The sequence below is a fragment of the Vulpes lagopus genome, chromosome 1 (assembly GCF_018345385.1).
Source record: "Vulpes lagopus strain Blue_001 chromosome 1, ASM1834538v1, whole genome shotgun sequence".
NCBI lineage: Eukaryota > Metazoa > Chordata > Mammalia > Carnivora > Canidae > Vulpes > Vulpes lagopus.
This window is the reverse complement of record NC_054824.1, coordinates 74,076,674-74,093,485: the sequence shown is the minus strand read 5'-3', so window position 1 is coordinate 74,093,485 and position 16,812 is coordinate 74,076,674. Positions and strand designations below refer to the sequence as shown.

At 60.2% G+C, this 16,812-nt stretch overlaps 1 protein-coding gene across 4 annotated transcripts in view; it reads right to left on the bottom strand.

Moving 5' to 3' along the window:
* Nucleotides 1-7,331: 7,331 nt before the first annotated feature.
* BDH1 (3-hydroxybutyrate dehydrogenase 1) overlaps nucleotides 7,332-16,812 on the bottom strand; it is a 33,369-nt gene continuing 23,888 nt past the window's right edge. For all 4 annotated transcript variants that reach the window (XM_041770416.1, XM_041770444.1, XM_041770424.1 and 1 more), the window contains exons 5-7: nucleotides 12,514-12,655; nucleotides 9,547-9,699; nucleotides 7,332-8,113 (exon numbers count right to left, since the gene is read on the bottom strand). In XM_041770416.1, coding sequence (XP_041626350.1) covers nucleotides 7,644-8,113; nucleotides 9,547-9,699; nucleotides 12,514-12,655 — 765 coding nt within the window. In that variant the 3' untranslated portion in view covers nucleotides 7,332-7,643. The remainder of the gene's footprint in view (nucleotides 8,114-9,546; nucleotides 9,700-12,513; nucleotides 12,656-16,812) is intronic.

The window sequence follows — 16,812 nt, the reverse complement described above, 5'->3', positions numbered from 1 at the left end:
TATGGGATGCATGGGATGCCATCTAAACAGGAGACTGTTACTAAACGCAAGTCTGGGTTCCTCTTTCAAGTCGACTGTTCACATTTTCATTTTGTTGTGCATGACCTTGGGCAACTTCAGAACCTTACACCTGTGAAATGAGAATAGTAAGAGTACCTCTTTTGTGGGGTTGTTTGTTATAAGGGTTAAATGAATTAATGCATATAAATGCACAAAGAACACGAGTCACGGGAAAGAGAGTGGTTTTAAGATGAGGAGAGCGAGGCCCAGAGAGGACAGGGACTTGCCCACGTGCCAGGAGACTTGGTAGTAGAGTGGGGAGTAGTATCAAGGTTTCTTGACTATCTAGATGATTCCTTACTGTGTTAGGCATTTTGTGGTTGATGCTCCATGGAAATCTTTGCAGATACACAAACGCCCATTTGGAAGAGACCATGCTGTATAAGGGGCTTCTGGTGTGACCTCCGTGAACCTCAGGAAATGGAGGAGGAGGGGGAGTTTGGAGAGGAGGAGGGAGAAGGAAAGGAAGGCGGGGAGAGTAGGCAGGGGTGGAGGAAGAGAGGTCGGGGCCCTGTTAGCTCAGCCCTCCAACAGGGGACGGGGCTTAATCAGCCAGGGCTGTTATAACAAGATGCCACAGGCTGGGGGGCTGAGGAACAACGGAAATGGGTTTCTCGCGGGTCTGGAGGCTAAAAGTCCAAGATCAAAGCACTACGTTGTCCAGTAAGGGCCCTCTTCCTGGTTCAGGCTGCACCTCTGTGTCCTCTCATGCAGGAAGGGGGTTAGGGATCTCTCGGGAGTCTCTTTTATAAGGCACGAATCCTGAATCCCATTCCGGAGACCTCCACCTTCAGGGCTTGGTGTACCTCCACCTTCAAGGCCTCCCAATACCCTTGCCCTGGGGGTTAGGATTTCAACATATGAATTGAGAGGGGGGGACCCTTTCAGGCCATAGCAGACGATCTCACTTGGGATGCTCATGAGGGGACACTTTCATTCGGTGGAGGGGTTAGACCTTAAAAATATTTTAAATCTAAGAATTTTGTTCGGGGAGTAGGACTGTGACTTGGGCTGCCCAGGGTCTCAGCCTGACTTACGGTCAAGTTCAGCGCAGTCGCAATTTCAGGAATGTCTCCTCCCAATCTAAGTTGAGCCTCAGGCCCCAGTGGCCCAGGTGAGGTCAGGGAGGCCACGGTCAGCTTGGCAAGGGACCCTCATCATTGGCCGAGGAACGGTCAGTGCTTGCACCCAGCAGCTGGAGTCTGGTTCTGAATCCTGTCGCTTTCTGACTCACTGGGCAAGGTATTTAAACCTAAGCTTCAGTCTAATCATCTATAAAATTGGGATTATAAACCTTGCCTCATAGTATCACTGGGAGGATCAAATGGGATAACACATATAAAGTGCTTAACCAGGGCCTGGCAAGAAAGAAGCGCGCAGTAACCGTTCATTATTATTATTATTACTACCACTATTATTATTATCATCTGCTGTCCGTCAAGGGGTTGCATTAGTTAAGATCTGGTTTGCCTGCAAAGAAATAACCCCAAGATAGTAGTAATGTAAAAAGATAGAAGGCAAGTGCTTCTCAAAACCTGAACGAGTGGTCAAGGGAGGAAAGTAGTTCGCCACCGGCCGGGATGGAGACACGGTCTCGTAACACCGCGGCGGCCTCGACCTCGGGGTCCCACGCGGCTGCACCCAAGTCCCAACCGGGCAGCAGAATAAAGGACGGGAGGGAGGAAGGGGCCCAGGCGTGCCTCTGCTCCAGCTCCTAAGGCTCCGGAGAGCTGGGGCGCGACCATCGGCCACCCCAGAGCCCCGTGAGCAAGGGAAGCTGGGAAATGAGGCCTCCCCCCTGGGGAGCCGGGGGTCCAGCTGACCGTTGGTGGGCATATTCCTGCAGAAGGGACAGTGGACGGCGGGGACTTCTCGCGGCTCTGCCCCTGCTCCAGGTTGGGCCCGGCCAGGCACGCGGGCACTATGACACAGGGACGGGAGCGGGTCGCTTGTCCTCAGCCACTCCTGGGGTGCAAGCCGCCCCTGAGCACCAGGAACAGGAGCCCAGCCCTCCCGCCGTGGGTCAGGGAAGTCCCGTCCTGTTTGATGTCCTCCCCGGGACGGCCCCGCAGCTCCGGGCAGGACGAGAGCCCAGTGCAGGCTCTGCGGGGCAGGTGGGCCTGTCCCATGCCGCTCCCTGGGGTGTCACGCCTTGCCCAGTGCCCCGCCTCCTGTCGCTCGCGGGGCGCTGCTGAAATGCAACCTCCCTGGGGAGGCACCTGTAACCTGACCAGTCGGGAGGCCCCGCTCCCTCTCCCGGGCCCCCACCACACGCCCGGCGTGGCCCGGCCTGTCCTCAGCGATGGTTAGCGCCCCTCGCCCGGGGGCTGGCCCCTGCCCCACACAGCCGGGAGCACCTCGAGGCTCAGAGGGCACCCGCCACAGCCCCCGCGGCCTGACTCCAGACTGCACTTGACCCTCAGAACTCGGTGTAGAGGAAGAAAAGACAGGAAGGAAGCCAGGCCTGGCTAAGGCATCCCTGAGAGGCAACAGGGAGAGCCCAAACACAGCCGGGGGCAGGAGGAACTGGTGCGTCCTCTCTTCCTAGGCCAAAAGATTGGGGCGATCCCCTGGGACAGCCCCAAGGGTCTGTGCTCGGGAAATCCCCTCTGCCTGGGATGCACTTGCTGCCTGTACTTCCAGGCTGAAGCCCTTCTGGCCAGTAGGGATTCCTTCATCCAGCAGCATCTCCTTCCGGGATTTCTGGCAAGGAGGTGAGGTGTAGGGCTGTGGGGTTTGTTCTGTGTTTAGCAATCAGAGAGGGGTACTGGGAGGAGGCAGTTACCTCCTGTGCCCCAGGCCCCAGAGGGAGCACGGTGAGCAGGAGGGTGGGCTGCGGCCACGGTGGTTCAGCCCTGAGTGTTTCCCAGATTCTGTCTCTGGCCCCAAAATACCCTTGGACGAAGGCCTATGCGTTTCTCCGAAAGGCCGAGGTGCGGGTGGGGACGGGAGAGGGTTATATAGGCTCTGGCCCCCTGGGTCCCTCCCACACTGGAGCTCACACACTCACCAGCCTATGCCACAGCCCTGCAGGGGACCCACCGTCATCCCCGTTTTAGACGCAAAGGGCGGGGGGCCGGGAGGGGCTGGTTACTGGACAGCTAGGCCAGGTAGGCCTGGAAGGTTGCCCAACAGGATTCAAAGTCAGGTCTATTCGGCTCCCAAACCTGTGTTCTTTCTACCCAACCTTGCCCAGAATGAAATTTCCAACTAACCCTAACCCTAACCCTAACCTGTCACCCCGGGTTGACGTTTCTGGCTTCCCGGGTCAGTCTGTGCGCCCCTGGAGGGCCGTGGGCTCAGCCCAGGGCCTGGCGCAGAGAGGCACAAATCACATGGGGGGATGGGGAGGGGGAGCCGATGCCACTGCCCTCGGGGGTCATCCTCTGAATGGGGGGCGCCAGGGGCACCCGGATGGCCACCAGCAGTTGCTCCTCCAAGGCCACCACGGCCCCGGAATCCACCACGTCACGCCTTCCGCCTCTTGCCTCCGTGGAGCCAGGGTGTGGATCCAGCCAGCTGCGGGGGTTTACTGGGCCCTTGTTCGGGCCCCGCCGCCCTTCACCCCGTCCCAGGAGGGTGCCCGGAGCCCCACGGAGCCCGCGCTTCGGCCAGCACCGCATGTTTGTAGACCTTGCGTCAGCCACGACAGCCGGAGCGTGGGGCCAGAGGGGAGCAGTGGCCGGAGAGCGGGCCCCGGCGCGGGACACCCCGGAGCAGCACCCCGGGCCCCAGGGCGCCCGGCCCCCGATGGCGCAGCATCACCAGCCGCCCCCAGAAGCCGGGGGGCTGCAGCCGAAGCCCCGACGAGCCCCCCGTGGTCACTCAGCGTGCGATCAGGCCCGTGTGTGACTTGCTAAGGGGGAGCAGCCTCCCATTTTCGAGAGTAATTAGGTCTCCTGGTGTGTCTGGGCCCCACATCCCCCGGGGTGGGTCCCCGCCCCACTCTCCCCTCTCCCACCCACCTACCCATGCGTGGAGGCAGCCCAGTCCGCAGCCCTGGCCCAGGGAACCACCCTCAGGCCTGCCCCAGGGCCCAGGCCCCAACGCGACAGCCACACCTGCAGGGACACGAGGCCCGGCCTCCCCTCCATGCTGCCTCCGCAAGACCGGCCTGGGACGGAGTTCAGGGCTCTCCCTCACCGCCTCCTGGGCTGCGCGGCGCCAGGGCCCTGCCGGGGACACCGAGGCAGCCTAGCAGCAAAGCAAGGGTCCGGGCCCGAAGGCAGGCCTGGTTCACCGCGCCCCCCCCCGGGCTCGGCGCCCCCCAGGCTCGGCCCCCCCAGGCTCGGCTGCCTCATCTGCGGCCCGGGTGGCCGGCGGACCCCAAGCTGTCGGCGGGTCAGGGGAGGGAGGAGGCTCGGTCACGCCTCGTGGACAGGCACTCGTGGCAGAAGCTGTCGGCATCTCCCCCAGCGGAGACGTTCCTGCTGCTGGGGGGCCACAGGGGCCATTCAGCTGTGCGTGCCACCAAGAACGAAGGACAGGGTGGCCACAGCTGGAGCCCCTGTTCAGCCAGGGGGGTGGGGGGGCTGGAAGGCTTGTCCAGTGAGGAGCTGGGCCTCCGAACCCGGCCGGCGGTCTCCCAACACCCGATGATCCGCGCGGTTCGGGGTCACGGCTCCGAGCCCCAGGAGCTACGTCAGGAGGTCGGTCTCGCCTCGGGCTTTAGGGAAATTGGCCCTAAACCAGGGACCTGCTGTCTCAGGGAGTAATGAGCTCCCCGTCACTGCGGGGCTCCAAGGCTCAGCTCCCCTCCCTCCTGCGGCCTCCCCAGGCCTGAGCCAAGCCCCGTCCCTGGCCCTCGCCCCCAGGGAGCTGGCCCCCTCCGCGCTCCTGAAGCTGCCCCCACAGGCCAGCGCCCCCGGTACCCGCACCCCCCTTCCCCATCCTGGTCTGAGGCCCCTCGAGCCTTGGGCTCCGACCACCCCCGGCGCCGCGGGAGCACAGCCGAGCCCGAGGCTGGGCCCGGCCGGAGACGCCCGGGGGGCACGTTGGCCCGGTCAAGACACTAGCGGGCTCCCCGGCTTGTCCCCTCCTGGGGGTCGCTCTCTCCCAAAGGGGGCGGGAGCGGGAGGCTCCTGTGGCTGCGCTCCGAGCGGCCCGGCGTGTGCTACGGACTCTTCTTACATAAGGACGTATTTTTTCTCCTCCTTATTTTAGCTCCTGGTGCCATCTGCCCTGCTCGTCGTGCGCCACCAGCTCCGTGCTGGAGGTTCGATCTGGCTCGGCCCCCCAGTCCCATCCCGCGCTAGGCAAGAGACTTGGGGGAATGTCTCCTTATGCGTAAAAGGAGACGGTGACCCCCCGGGGCTGCCGCGGGACCCGGGGAGGCCGTGCCCGCTGTCAACTGGCAGTCTGAGCCTGGGGCCGCCCAGGCGGAGGGAGCCGCTGCTCGCTCGGGTCCTACCTGCACCCAGAGGAGCTCGTGGCTTCGCAGAGCCGGGCCCGGTGGAAATGCAGGGAGTGAGCAGGCCCCCCGGGGGGAGCCAGCGGACCCCGCACCCCCGCTGCTCACAGGCTCTGGGGGAAGCCGGGCGCACCCCGCTGGACGCATCTCGCGGGAAGCTCTCACCCAGCGTCCAGCCCCGGGGGGCAGAGCTCCTGCTCCCACTCCAGGCGTGGGGCCGCCCTCACCGCCACCCCAAGAAGGGGCAGCTCTGCGGACAGGCGAGCAGTGAGGGTCTGCGTGCGGGGACCCTGCCCTGCTCAGTCCCCAGGGCCTGCGGGGTGACCAGCAGACCCTTGTCACGGAGGCCCTGTGACACTACGTGACTCACTTTCCCTCTCTGGGGCCGAGTTAGGTCATCTGTGAAATGGGCACGTCGCGTCTCTTGCAAGGGCCGGAGCGGCCCTGCTGCCGCATGGGCTCCAGGGAGCATGAGCTCTCGGCACCCGGGCCCCCAGAAAGAGGGTGTGCAGGCCGGCCCTACTGGCGGAGGCCAGCCGAGGAGGACGCGGCCCGGCCAGGGGCCTTCCCTCCGGGTCCCAGGGCGCCGTGCACACGAGGGGCTCCAGGGCTCGCGGCGTCCATCTCTCATAAAATCCGCACAAAGGCCAGGCCTGTGACCCAGAAGGATGGGACTCCGGTGTGACCCCATGGCCACCAGCGGCCCCGGAGGGCTCCCCGCCTGCCAGCGTCACCCCACGGCCCTCGCAGGGCACTCGTGCTGAGGACGGCCACCAAGGCCCAGGGCCGGCGGATGCTCGTCCCGTGACGCCCCTGCTCTCGGCAGCGGCCGGGCCCAGCCCTGGCTGCCCACTGCTCTTGGGCCTCCCCTGGCGCCGGCGCCCCGGGTCTGCGGGCAGCTGCTCGCCGGGCAGGAACGCGTCCTTGGCCGGGGTGTGCCGGGGTGCGGATGGCAACCACGGGCTTGGTGGGGGCACCCCGAATCCGTAGGGGCCCAGCACTCGCGGGGGGGCATGGTGCCAGCGGGGCTCGCGGGTCCCCGAGGCTCAGGAGCCCGACCGGGAGCCACGGCTGCTTCGGGTCCACACATCCAGGCTCTGGCCCATGACAGGGATGGGCACGTTCAACCCCGAAGCCAAGATGTGATAACACTGTCACGTGACCTGCAGTCAGTGACCTGTTTCTTAATTAAACATAAGGCAAGGGATCAGTGACGGCCCCCTGAGTGCGTGTGCGCGCACGTGTGTGTACATGTGCACGCACCACCTGACACAGGCAGCGAACCCGGACCACCCCAGGTGCAGGCTGCTCTATGGCTCCTGCCCAGGATCCCCATCAACAGGGCCCGACCCCAGGAGAACCTAAGCAGACTCAAACCAAAAACAAACCAACCGCTTAGCCAGCAAGCACCTCCACACGCGTCCTAAGAGAGGCTGTGGAAATCTCAGACGTAAACTTCCAGAATGTCCCCACCCCTTGGAATCGCAGGGCCAACACGACACGGGCACCAGGGACACGCACCGCAGCACTGGGCACGCGGTATGTACAGCTCAGGCGAGGACACCGAGCTCACCGCAGGCTCCTCACACACCTGGATCCAGAGCAGCCCTGGAACACAAAATGGGAAGTGCCTCTGCAGCAGCGTGGAAACACCCACCCTGGAGCATTTATACGCCAGAAGTAGGTCACTTGTGTACCCTCTTTGGTTCGCAAATCCTTCACGTACAGAAGAAGGCATCTGTCCCTTTTTCTTACAGGGTTGGTTTAAGGATCAAGGGCAATCGGTTTTTGAACGAATGTTTTGGCTTTAACATGTAAAGGATTTGGTTAAAAAAAATAATAAATAAATAAATACAACGTAAAGGGTTTGTATTGGATTTTATAAGAAATCTGTTTTTCATACAAACAGGTCTTCCAAGACTCTTTGTGTGAGATCAACTTCAGAAAGATGGCTGTACCATGTTTGCCCTGAGATTTAGGGACCCTGCCCACCATGCCGAACCCTGGCTGAGAAGACCCAAACCCCTCACTGTGCACACAGGTGGGGCTGGGCTGTCTCCTCTGCTTAATGCTAAAAGTGGTAGTAGGTCCCCCCGGGACTGTGGATAATGCACAAGCAGGTAATCAGGAGGTGGCCGCACAAGATCCCTCTTCCCTCCCGGTGGGGCACTCTTCAGTGTATGTAGATCCTGTCCGACAAGGCTCCGGGCAAGTGGGTCATGATTTGCATTCGAAGCCACCAGTAGTAGTTCATGGGGTGGTAGCGGGTGTAGGGGCTGCGAGAGGTCAGAGCGTGGGTGACAGCCCCGATGACGGGGGATGTGTCTGTGGAGCCGCTGTTGCAGTAGGCCTGCATCCTGGCGATCTTCTCATCAAAGTACTTCCTGCCGTAGTCCGTGCGCACCACCTCGGGCAGCTCGTCCCACATCTTGTCGGCAATGGCCTGGACGCGCTCAGGGCTGTAGAGGCTGGTGGCAGCAATGAAGTTGCCGGGTTCCACCACACTGACCTTCACACCCAGCGGGTACATCTCGTAGCGCAGGCAGTCGGAGAAGGCCTCCACCCCGAACTTGGTGATGCAGTATGGGGAGCGGGCCGGGTTGGCCATGCGGCCCAGCATGCTGCTGATGTTGACGATGCGGCCTGCACAGGAAGACAGCAAACACCTGCTCAGGAGGCACTGACTGGCACAGAGGGCCTGGGGCCCGGCATGCTTCCAGAGCCCGGGCCGGAACCTGGGCCCCAGGCTGGACACCTGGTTCGTTACCTGTTGGGCTGGGGCCCGGCCTTCCGAACTACCCAGTCAGGGGGCCTTCTAATTGAATGATCAAGGACAGCCCAGGCCCATATGTCCGGATTGACCCCCCTGATTTCCCCTGACTGTGCCAGGCGAGACAGGGCAAGGGAAATGAGCAGGGCTGCATACCAGGGGGGCCCAGCATAAGAGGGGAACTGCCAGCCCCCACCAGGGCTCCGGCTGCAAGCAGGCAGGACCAGGGTTCTGAATCTGATTTCAGGGCTAGGACATGTGGACAGAGCCTCTAGCCCTGGAAGTGAGTGGTGACTTCAAGAGGCTTTCCCACAGGCCCAGCCTTGGGTAGCCGGATGGAGGTGGAGCCCATCCAAGTACGTCCAAGCACACCCGGACCTGCTGGCCCTGGGTGTGCATTCAGGAAGCTGGGGCCCAGCCCCATCCTGGGCACCGCGGGGAGGCCCCTTTTCCAACCTTGAAGTTGGAAGCCACTGAAAGGTCAGGTTTTCTTTTAAAACCCTACAGCTAAAAAATAATAAAATAAAATAAATAAAATAAAATAAATAAAATAAAATATAAAATAAATAAAATAAAATAAAATAATAAAATAAAATAATAAAATAAAAAATAAAATAAAATAAATAAAATAAAATAATAAAATAAAATAATAAAATAAAAAATAAAATAAAATAAATAAAATAAAATAAAATAAAAAACCCTACAGCTGCTCTCTGGGTTCATCCTCATTGCTGCACCTTTGGGAGAGATCTATGGATCATCCCCTTTCTGCCATCATTGTTTGCTCCCTGGGGGGGAAACCTAAATAAGTGACTTCTTAGCTCCCTAACACGGTTTGAGTGTTTTGTCTCTTTTCCAAATTCCTAATCTTGATTATTATTATTATTATTACTGTATTTTAGCTGCTACGGCAATTGTGTTATTTTGGGGTTACTATGCCACAGTAACCCATAGAACAGACGAGCCCAAGTTTACTTAACCACGCCTGTATCGACAGGTGACGTACACCCACAGCTCTGTGCACAAGGTTCCCAGGTTAGGTTCTAGATTAGGTTCCCAGAGTGGGATGCTGCTGTGCTTTCAGCCGTTGAGACTTCTGACCTCTTGGCTGCCCTCCTTTCTGGAACCACACGTCCCCTTCCGCCCGCCTGGCCACGGCACCTCCACCGTCCCCAGGACCGCGCAGCAGCGGACAGTCCTGCGCTCAGCCTCACTGGGGTGTGTGGATGTGGGCTCCGCTGGGACCTCTTTCCGTTCTAAGCAAAGGTGAAGAGGTGGGACGGGAGGACATCCCTTTCCAACTCACCTCTGGCCCTCCGGATGAGCGGGAGAAAGGCTTTTGTCATCCGCACGGTGCCCCAGAGGTTCACCTCCGCCACCTCCTTGTAGGTCTCCATGCTGGTGAACTCCACCTCCCCGAATGTCGAGATGCCCGCGTTGTTAACCAGGCCCCACACACCTGGACGGGATGGGACAGACCGCAGTCACCACGCAGGCCTGGCCTCACACACCACGCACCAGCCTGCAGCCCGTCCCCCTCCTCGCTTTTGTGCCTTTCCCCCAAAACCTGCCACTTGTTGTCCAAGGCTTTCGGGACTCTTTCTAGAGTCACCAAGAACAACAGGAGACAGAGAGGCCTACAGTGCTGGCTGTGACCTTCCCTTAAGTCTAAAACATCCAATTATCATCTCCACCTACCTGCACAGACTCTCGGGACCCACCTGGACCCCGCCCACCAGGGGTCCCCGGCCTGGAGCCCCCCTTCGGCTCGCTCACTCCCACTCTGCTCCACACTGTCACATCCCGCACCCTGTGCTGCATAAGCATTCCTGCCTCTGCACCTCTGCTTGCATTCGACCAGAAGCCAGGAGAACCTCAGGAGTGCTCCAGGCCAGGCCTCCTGGTCTCCGGAGGACCAGGGAGAGGACCCAGCATCCGAGGTCACGCAGCAGTTAGAGGCTCAGCTAAGACTTGGCCTCAGGTGGAGCCCCAGTCCTGCTCCATCCGGAGACCCCCGGGCCATTACTCCTTTCTCCCATCTCCCGTCGCCGAAACACACACTATCTGCCGGTTGTCACTGCTGAGCCCCGCAGCCCACGTGTATACACCTGGTCTCTGCAGGTAGAGAACACCTATCGCCCTGTGTGGTCCCGGGTGGAGCACGGCGTTGGAGCACACGTACACTGAGTACACCTGGGTCGAACGTTTCCTGTAAGACCAGGTAGGGGATTGATGGCTTCTGTGGACTCCGTGGACACCGGTGCTAGAAGGATCCCTGGAGCTCTGGCAACCACCTTACAGCCAGGGAAGCCGAGGCCCTGAAGAGGACGGCTTCAGTGCACCCAGGAAATCAGAGGCAGAGCCGGATTAGGGGAGGCGGCACCAAGGGGCAGCCTTGTTTGCAGGGCCGTCCAGGTTGTGGGGCGTGGGGATTGCAGGGCCTGCAGCCTCGGGGCAGAGATGTCCTCCGGCCCGTCCTCCTGCCTGCAGAACCGGCCCTGCTTCTCCTTCCAACTTAATCATGGAAATGAGTTTGTGCAAGTGACGGAGTAATTGGTAGGAGTAATTGGTATCTCGCTGCTTTCCTTCCGCGTTACCCAAATTAAAGCTTCAACTGACCTCTGGCGCCTTCTCCTTCAATTATGGGGAATTCAGGACATTTATCAGGGAAGGAAATTGCTGGTTAACAAAGTGTTCCTGAAGCTCTCACTCCCACTCCCCACAGCGGCTGAGCTGAAGCTCAGGTCCCCCAGTGACCTCAGGTCCCCCAGTGACCTCGTGCTGATGCAGCTGCTACCTCCCCCACCCCACCCTGCAGACCTCTCCAGGGGGTCCTCACCCCTCTCTGCTTCCCAGGAAGAGCAAGCCGGCCAGGGCTGACGCTTTCAGCCTCCGCCTCCCCTCCTAAACCATTAGCCGGGCTCATTCTTCCTTTTTTATGCAACTTCAACCCGCCTCTTGCCCCTGGCTCCCTCCCTGCAACACTGGGGCACAGGAGATGCTCTAGAAGTGTTGTCAGATGAATGCATGTCTACAACCGCCGTGTCTCCAGATCCTAAAGATGGAAAGGCTTCTGCAACGGGGGGCGGTGGGGCCTGGGCGCAGCCCGAGCGGGGTTGGGGTGTGGGGGGTGCCTCCCCTGCGGTGCACCCTGCCAGGCCTGCCACCCCGCCCCGCGGCTGCACCGGCTCGCGGGCGCTTCCGTCCCTGGCAGGGGCCTAGCAGCGCCCAGCTCTGCAGAGATGGTCCTTCGGGGCGCAGTAAATGTCCACGACGGAGGGTGCTCAGGGGACGGTGGGCCCGCCACCCAGCCTGCCTTCTCTCCCGGGAGGGCGCTCAGGGGCCTCTCCTCCAACGGCAGGGTGGCCTGACGCGGCCCGCCTCGGGGTGGTGGTGGCACTGGGCCAACAGGTGCTGTGTCCCGAGCCCCCCCCCCCCCCCGCCCGCTCCTCCGCAGCCTGGCGCCCCCGGACATCTCTTGGGCTGCCTGCCCCGTCCCCAGCCCCTGACTGCTCGCGTGCCCAGGAGGCTCTCCTTGCACCTGCCCCCGGAGCCTCCCCTCCACCCCGACACCCCTCCAGCTGAGGAGGGGAGCACCAGGCATCGGAGAGGCCCCCACGCCCTCCGTCATCCCCCGCACATCCACCACCTGGCCCCAGCTGTGCCCGCCCCCTCCAGCCTCCTCACCCCCAGCACCCCAGGTCTGTGCCCCAGCACTCAGGCTCCACCCTCCACACTCGGCCCGGCTGGCAGGGCATTCCCCTGTCCCGGAACCCCGCCCTGGGCCACCTCCCTCCTCCCCCGCACTTGCTGTCACCACCTCGGCCCCCAGCACACCCCATGCGACTCCCAGCGCTGCTGGCTCTGCCCCCTCCGGGACGCCTCCGGCCCTGCGCCACCACCTGCCCTCACCAACGGGCTCCCCACCCCACCCCAGCCGGGCTCCCTCCGCCCCGGGCACCTTCCTGAGAGGGCTGTGGAAATCCCCTGGGTTAGCCTCCCATCCACCTGGAAGGGCCCTGGGGACAAGGACGGCGTCCCGGCCGTCTGGGCGTCCCCACCACGTGGTCTGGAGTGGGCATTCAGTGGGCGCTGCCTCAGTGGGTCAGCGTCGGGGCGCCCCACCACCACTCGCCTTCACATTTCCTCACCGCGCAAGAGGAAGAGCTTCAACTACAGCGAAAGGGGACTTTTGGCAAGATAGTGGCCAACGGGGGGCGAGGCGCCCTGAGGACGGCTGCTGCGGCACCCCGCTGGCCAGGGTGCCCCCTACCTTTCTCAGGGTCCTCCAGGCTCGAGCGGACGACCTCCGCCACTCTCTCCACCTCCTCGCCGTTGCAGACGTTGAGCTGGATGGTCCTTAATCGATCGCTCTTCAAGCCGTCCAGCTCCTTGACCCCGTCGCCTCCTTTGTCCTGGGGAGGAGAGGGGGGCCGCTGGACGCACTCCCGCCGCCTGCCTCCAGCCCGAGGACCAGGGCCGGGGCCCTGCCGAAGCCTGCGGCCCACTCACAATGACCCGTGGCCGGCCGCGGGCTCCGGAGACCCACTGGGGCTGCCCCACTGCACGTGGTTCTGTTCAATCCTAGCGCCGACGGCGTCTCAAGCCAAACCAAGTGCCAGAGACACCGGCCCCGGCCCCCGGCCCCTCTGGCAAGAGGCTTTCTCCAAGCGGAAGTTGCAAAGTCAGTAGCTACACGAGGAGGAGGACTACGATGACGACGACGACGACGACTACGACGAGGCATGTGGGAATCAGACAACAGGGAGGGCAGGGGCTCAGGAATGGGGCACTCGCCTTCCTCTCACCCCTGCCAGCTGCTGCCCATGCGGGTGTAATCGGGCCTGCCACGTGCTCAGATTTGAAGCTGGCAACTAGGATTTCCCAATTTTTTAAGTGTTGGCAACTTACATTTAAAAAAAAAAGCAAACAAAAAAAACACGGTGCAGGCCAGAGCACACCCACAGGCCACACGTGACTAGTGGGCCGCCGGCCTGTCACCTCTGTCCTAAGTCAAAGGCCCGTCACCGCCAAGATAACCAGAGGCCAGAGCAGGCTCTAATTCCAGTTGGGTCACTACCCAGGCTTTGTGCCCTCAGGTGCGGCCCTTCAACAGGTGCCCAGTTTTTCCAGCTTAGAAATAAGGACATTGCCACCTGTCCTAACCTGCCCAGGTTAATGGAATAAGGAAATTATCCTTACTAAAAACCTGGGAGACTTTAAAGCACGATGCAAATCCAGGTATTATGAAACCTAAGAAAGGGTCCCGCTCAGCATGCGTCATGGTCCAGCACTGTGCTAGGAGCTGGAGACGCAGAAACACCTCAGCCCCTGTCCTCAAAGAGGCGTGTTTTGGCAGACGCATAAGGGGGCAGACGCATAAGCAAATGATGTGGGCGGTATCTGTGGCATGAAAGCTGGCAGGAGGGGGGACGCTGCCCACAAGGTGGCAGGGACAGGGCAGCCTCTGAAGGCAGTGACAGCCGAGGCTGTGGACCAGAGGTGCCCCGAGAACAGGACATTTCAGAGAGAGGTAAGGCCTCTGCGGGCGGAGCAGAGGTTGCCCAGGAGGCGGGGAGGCGGGCAGGGGTCTCCCTGGGGGCCAGTGGTGAGCAACTGGGGGGCAGGAATAACCCCCCCCCCCGCACCGTTCACCGTGGGAGCGCCGGGCGTGCCTTTCCGGTTAGTCCCCAGCGCGGGGCAGCTCCCCTTACCCAGCTCCATCTACTCCAGACTCACATTTCCACTCAAGGGACGAGCTACAAGGCACGTGAAAGTCAGCACTCTCGGCTGTAGTTAGTGTAACGACAGGGACGGTGCTAGCGGCGTAGGGACAGTTGCGCAGCCGGCAGGGGACGGCAGGAGCTGCCCAGGGCCCAGGCAGAGGGAAAGGCTGCTCCCGGCTCCAGGGCTGGCACGGGACGAGGAAGACAGGACGTCGGTGTGTGTCAGCCTCGTGAGTGCTCTGAGCTGGGGGACCCCGACCCCAGGAGCGGACGTCGTCGCGTCAGGTCAGGGGGACATGGAGAGAGAACGCGAGGGGACCGCGGCAGGTGCGGCCGAAGGTGCTGCAGACAGTCACGGGAGAGAGCGTTGGGGGGCACGGGAGGGAGGGAGCAGACCAGTCCCACAGCCCCGCAGAACAGAGGCCTCCCCTCCAGGTCCGCGGCCTCCCTGCTCCAGGGCCTCCGTCCCCGTCGTCCTGTCCTGCTGCTCAGGGACAAGCTCTCAGTCCTGCTGCTGGGGCCTAGGCAGCTGGTTCACCCATAAAACCACTTCCTTCATTATCCCTTTAACTTTCACCTGTAAACTCTTTTTTCTGCCCTGGATGAGACTGTAGGCACTTGTTGCCGTGTTTCCACACATTCTCAGACAACAGAGTCTCTTTGTTTGACCTAAAGAGTCCACGCCAGGCTACTGATCAGGTAACTCCAGCCCAGCCTGCTCTCACGACCCGAACCCTCAAACTTGCATCAATCTAAAGGCTGCCCTGACCCAGGCCTGAGGGACAGCGGGAAGCCCATGGGACGCCGGGGTCAGGGTGGGGGTGCAGTGGTGAGGACTGTCTCCCTATTTTCTAGCTCCTCCTCCTCTGTTCCTTAATCTGTAGTCTTTTTTTAAATTTTTTTTTTTAATTCATGAGACAGAGAGAGAGAGAGGCAGAGACACAGGCAGAGGGAGAAGCAGGCTCCATGCAGGGAGCCCGACGTGGGACTCGATCCCGGGTCTCCAGGATCACGCCCCAGGCTGAAGGCGGTGCTAAACCACTGCGCCATCCGGGCTGCCCTAAGTTTTTATTTTAATTCCTATGAGTTAACGTACGGTGCTCTATTAGTTTCAAGTTAAGGAGAGTCTGTTTTTCCAAGTGGTTTTCTTGAAGGCCACCTCACTTCACCCGAGACCAGAGGGAAACCGCACAGCACAGCCAACAACTCTGTCCAACCTCTCAAGCCTCTTCCACCTCCGTCTCGTACCATATTGAGGCAGGTGATGGATTAAACCTGGCACAAAGGGTTTAGGACTCTCGGCAGGCCCTGGTAGGTGGCCTAGCACCCCGAGGCAGGAGGGAGGACACTCAGCACGTTAAGCGTGAGCATCTATCACATGTACAAGAAACACGGAAGAGGAGCAAGCCTGGGCCACGGTAACAGTCACAGGATGAGCGGCAGGAGCAGCTGGCAAGGGAGCCGAAGGGAAACCAAGACAGTGGGGCGCCCGAAAGTCACGACACAAAGTGCAACATAAGTGCAAGCTTGTTTGGTTAAAGCTGCGGATACGGTCAGTATTAATATGGTCGGAGAAGTGGCCAACGGATCTAGCAAAATGGGGGCCACTGGCATCCTTGATGAAAGCCGTGTCAGAGGCACCCTGGGCCCCTCTTGGGCTGGCCCTGCCTCCTTTTCCCAGCTGGTCTCCTCTTAATCCACGAGGCCTCTGGGCTTCAGCTTCCTCAAACTACCGATGCTGTCGAAATATGCTGCCACCATCCATCACGGGGAACTCCGTTTGTCCTTCCAGATGGCAATGCCACGTTGGCCCATCAAGCCTTCCCTTGCACCCACAGAGAGGCAATCTGTCCCTTCTATGATATAAGATCTGTCCCCCAACTCCATTCTCACCTCACACCACCACCCCCCTCCCTGCGGCCACAGAAGCCTCCTGCTGTTGTCTAGCACAAAAGCACACACCCTGGGACCCCTGGGGGGCTCAGCGGCTGAGCACCTGCCTTTGGCCCAGTACGTGACCCTGGAGACCCGGGATCCAGTCCCACGTCGGGCTCCCTGCATGGAGCCTGCTTCTCTCTCTGCCTGTGTCTCTCATGAATAAATAAATAAAATCTTTTAAAAAAAAGAAAAAAAGCACACACTTTCCTTGGGGCGTTGACTTGGCTGCCCTTCTTACCCCTCCTATCCACAAGACTTGCTCCCTTACCTCCTTCCAATGTCACTTTCCAGGTAAGATCTTTCTTTTTTCTCTAAAACCAAAGACCCCCTATAGCTTCACCATCCCATAGGAAAGCAATTTACTTATCTACCTCCCTGTGTGTCTCCTCTCCCCCATGTAAGCTCCACAAGGGCAAGAACTTTTCACTGAATTGGTACATGCTGTACCTCCAAAGGAGAACATTGTTGGCTCTTGTAGGTACTCAATAGGTATTTGCTGGATGAAAGAACAAATGAACAGAGTGGTGGGGCCCAAAGCCCAATCCCTATGGGTTGAAAAGAAAACAGGAAGTAAATAGGTGAAAATACCTAATAAAACAATCCTGGGGGGGCGGGCAGAAAAATGCACACGGGATGTGAGGTTGTCAGTGAGTGAGATGATCCAGTAGAGAGTGAGCAGTTACTGATGTAGGAGAATAGAGACATCTGCTGGAGCCAAGTCCTTGCATTGGCCCAAGGCACTGCGATCTGAAGCACAAGAGGAGGAAGCAGACTGAGTTTTGGGTACAGATGTAGCCAGAATCCACCATGTGGCCTAATATGGCAGATGCAGGCTGGAAGATTTATCCATGGCCTCCAGTGGCTCTGACTCTCCGATCTGCATAATTAATTCAAACCCCTAGTGACTT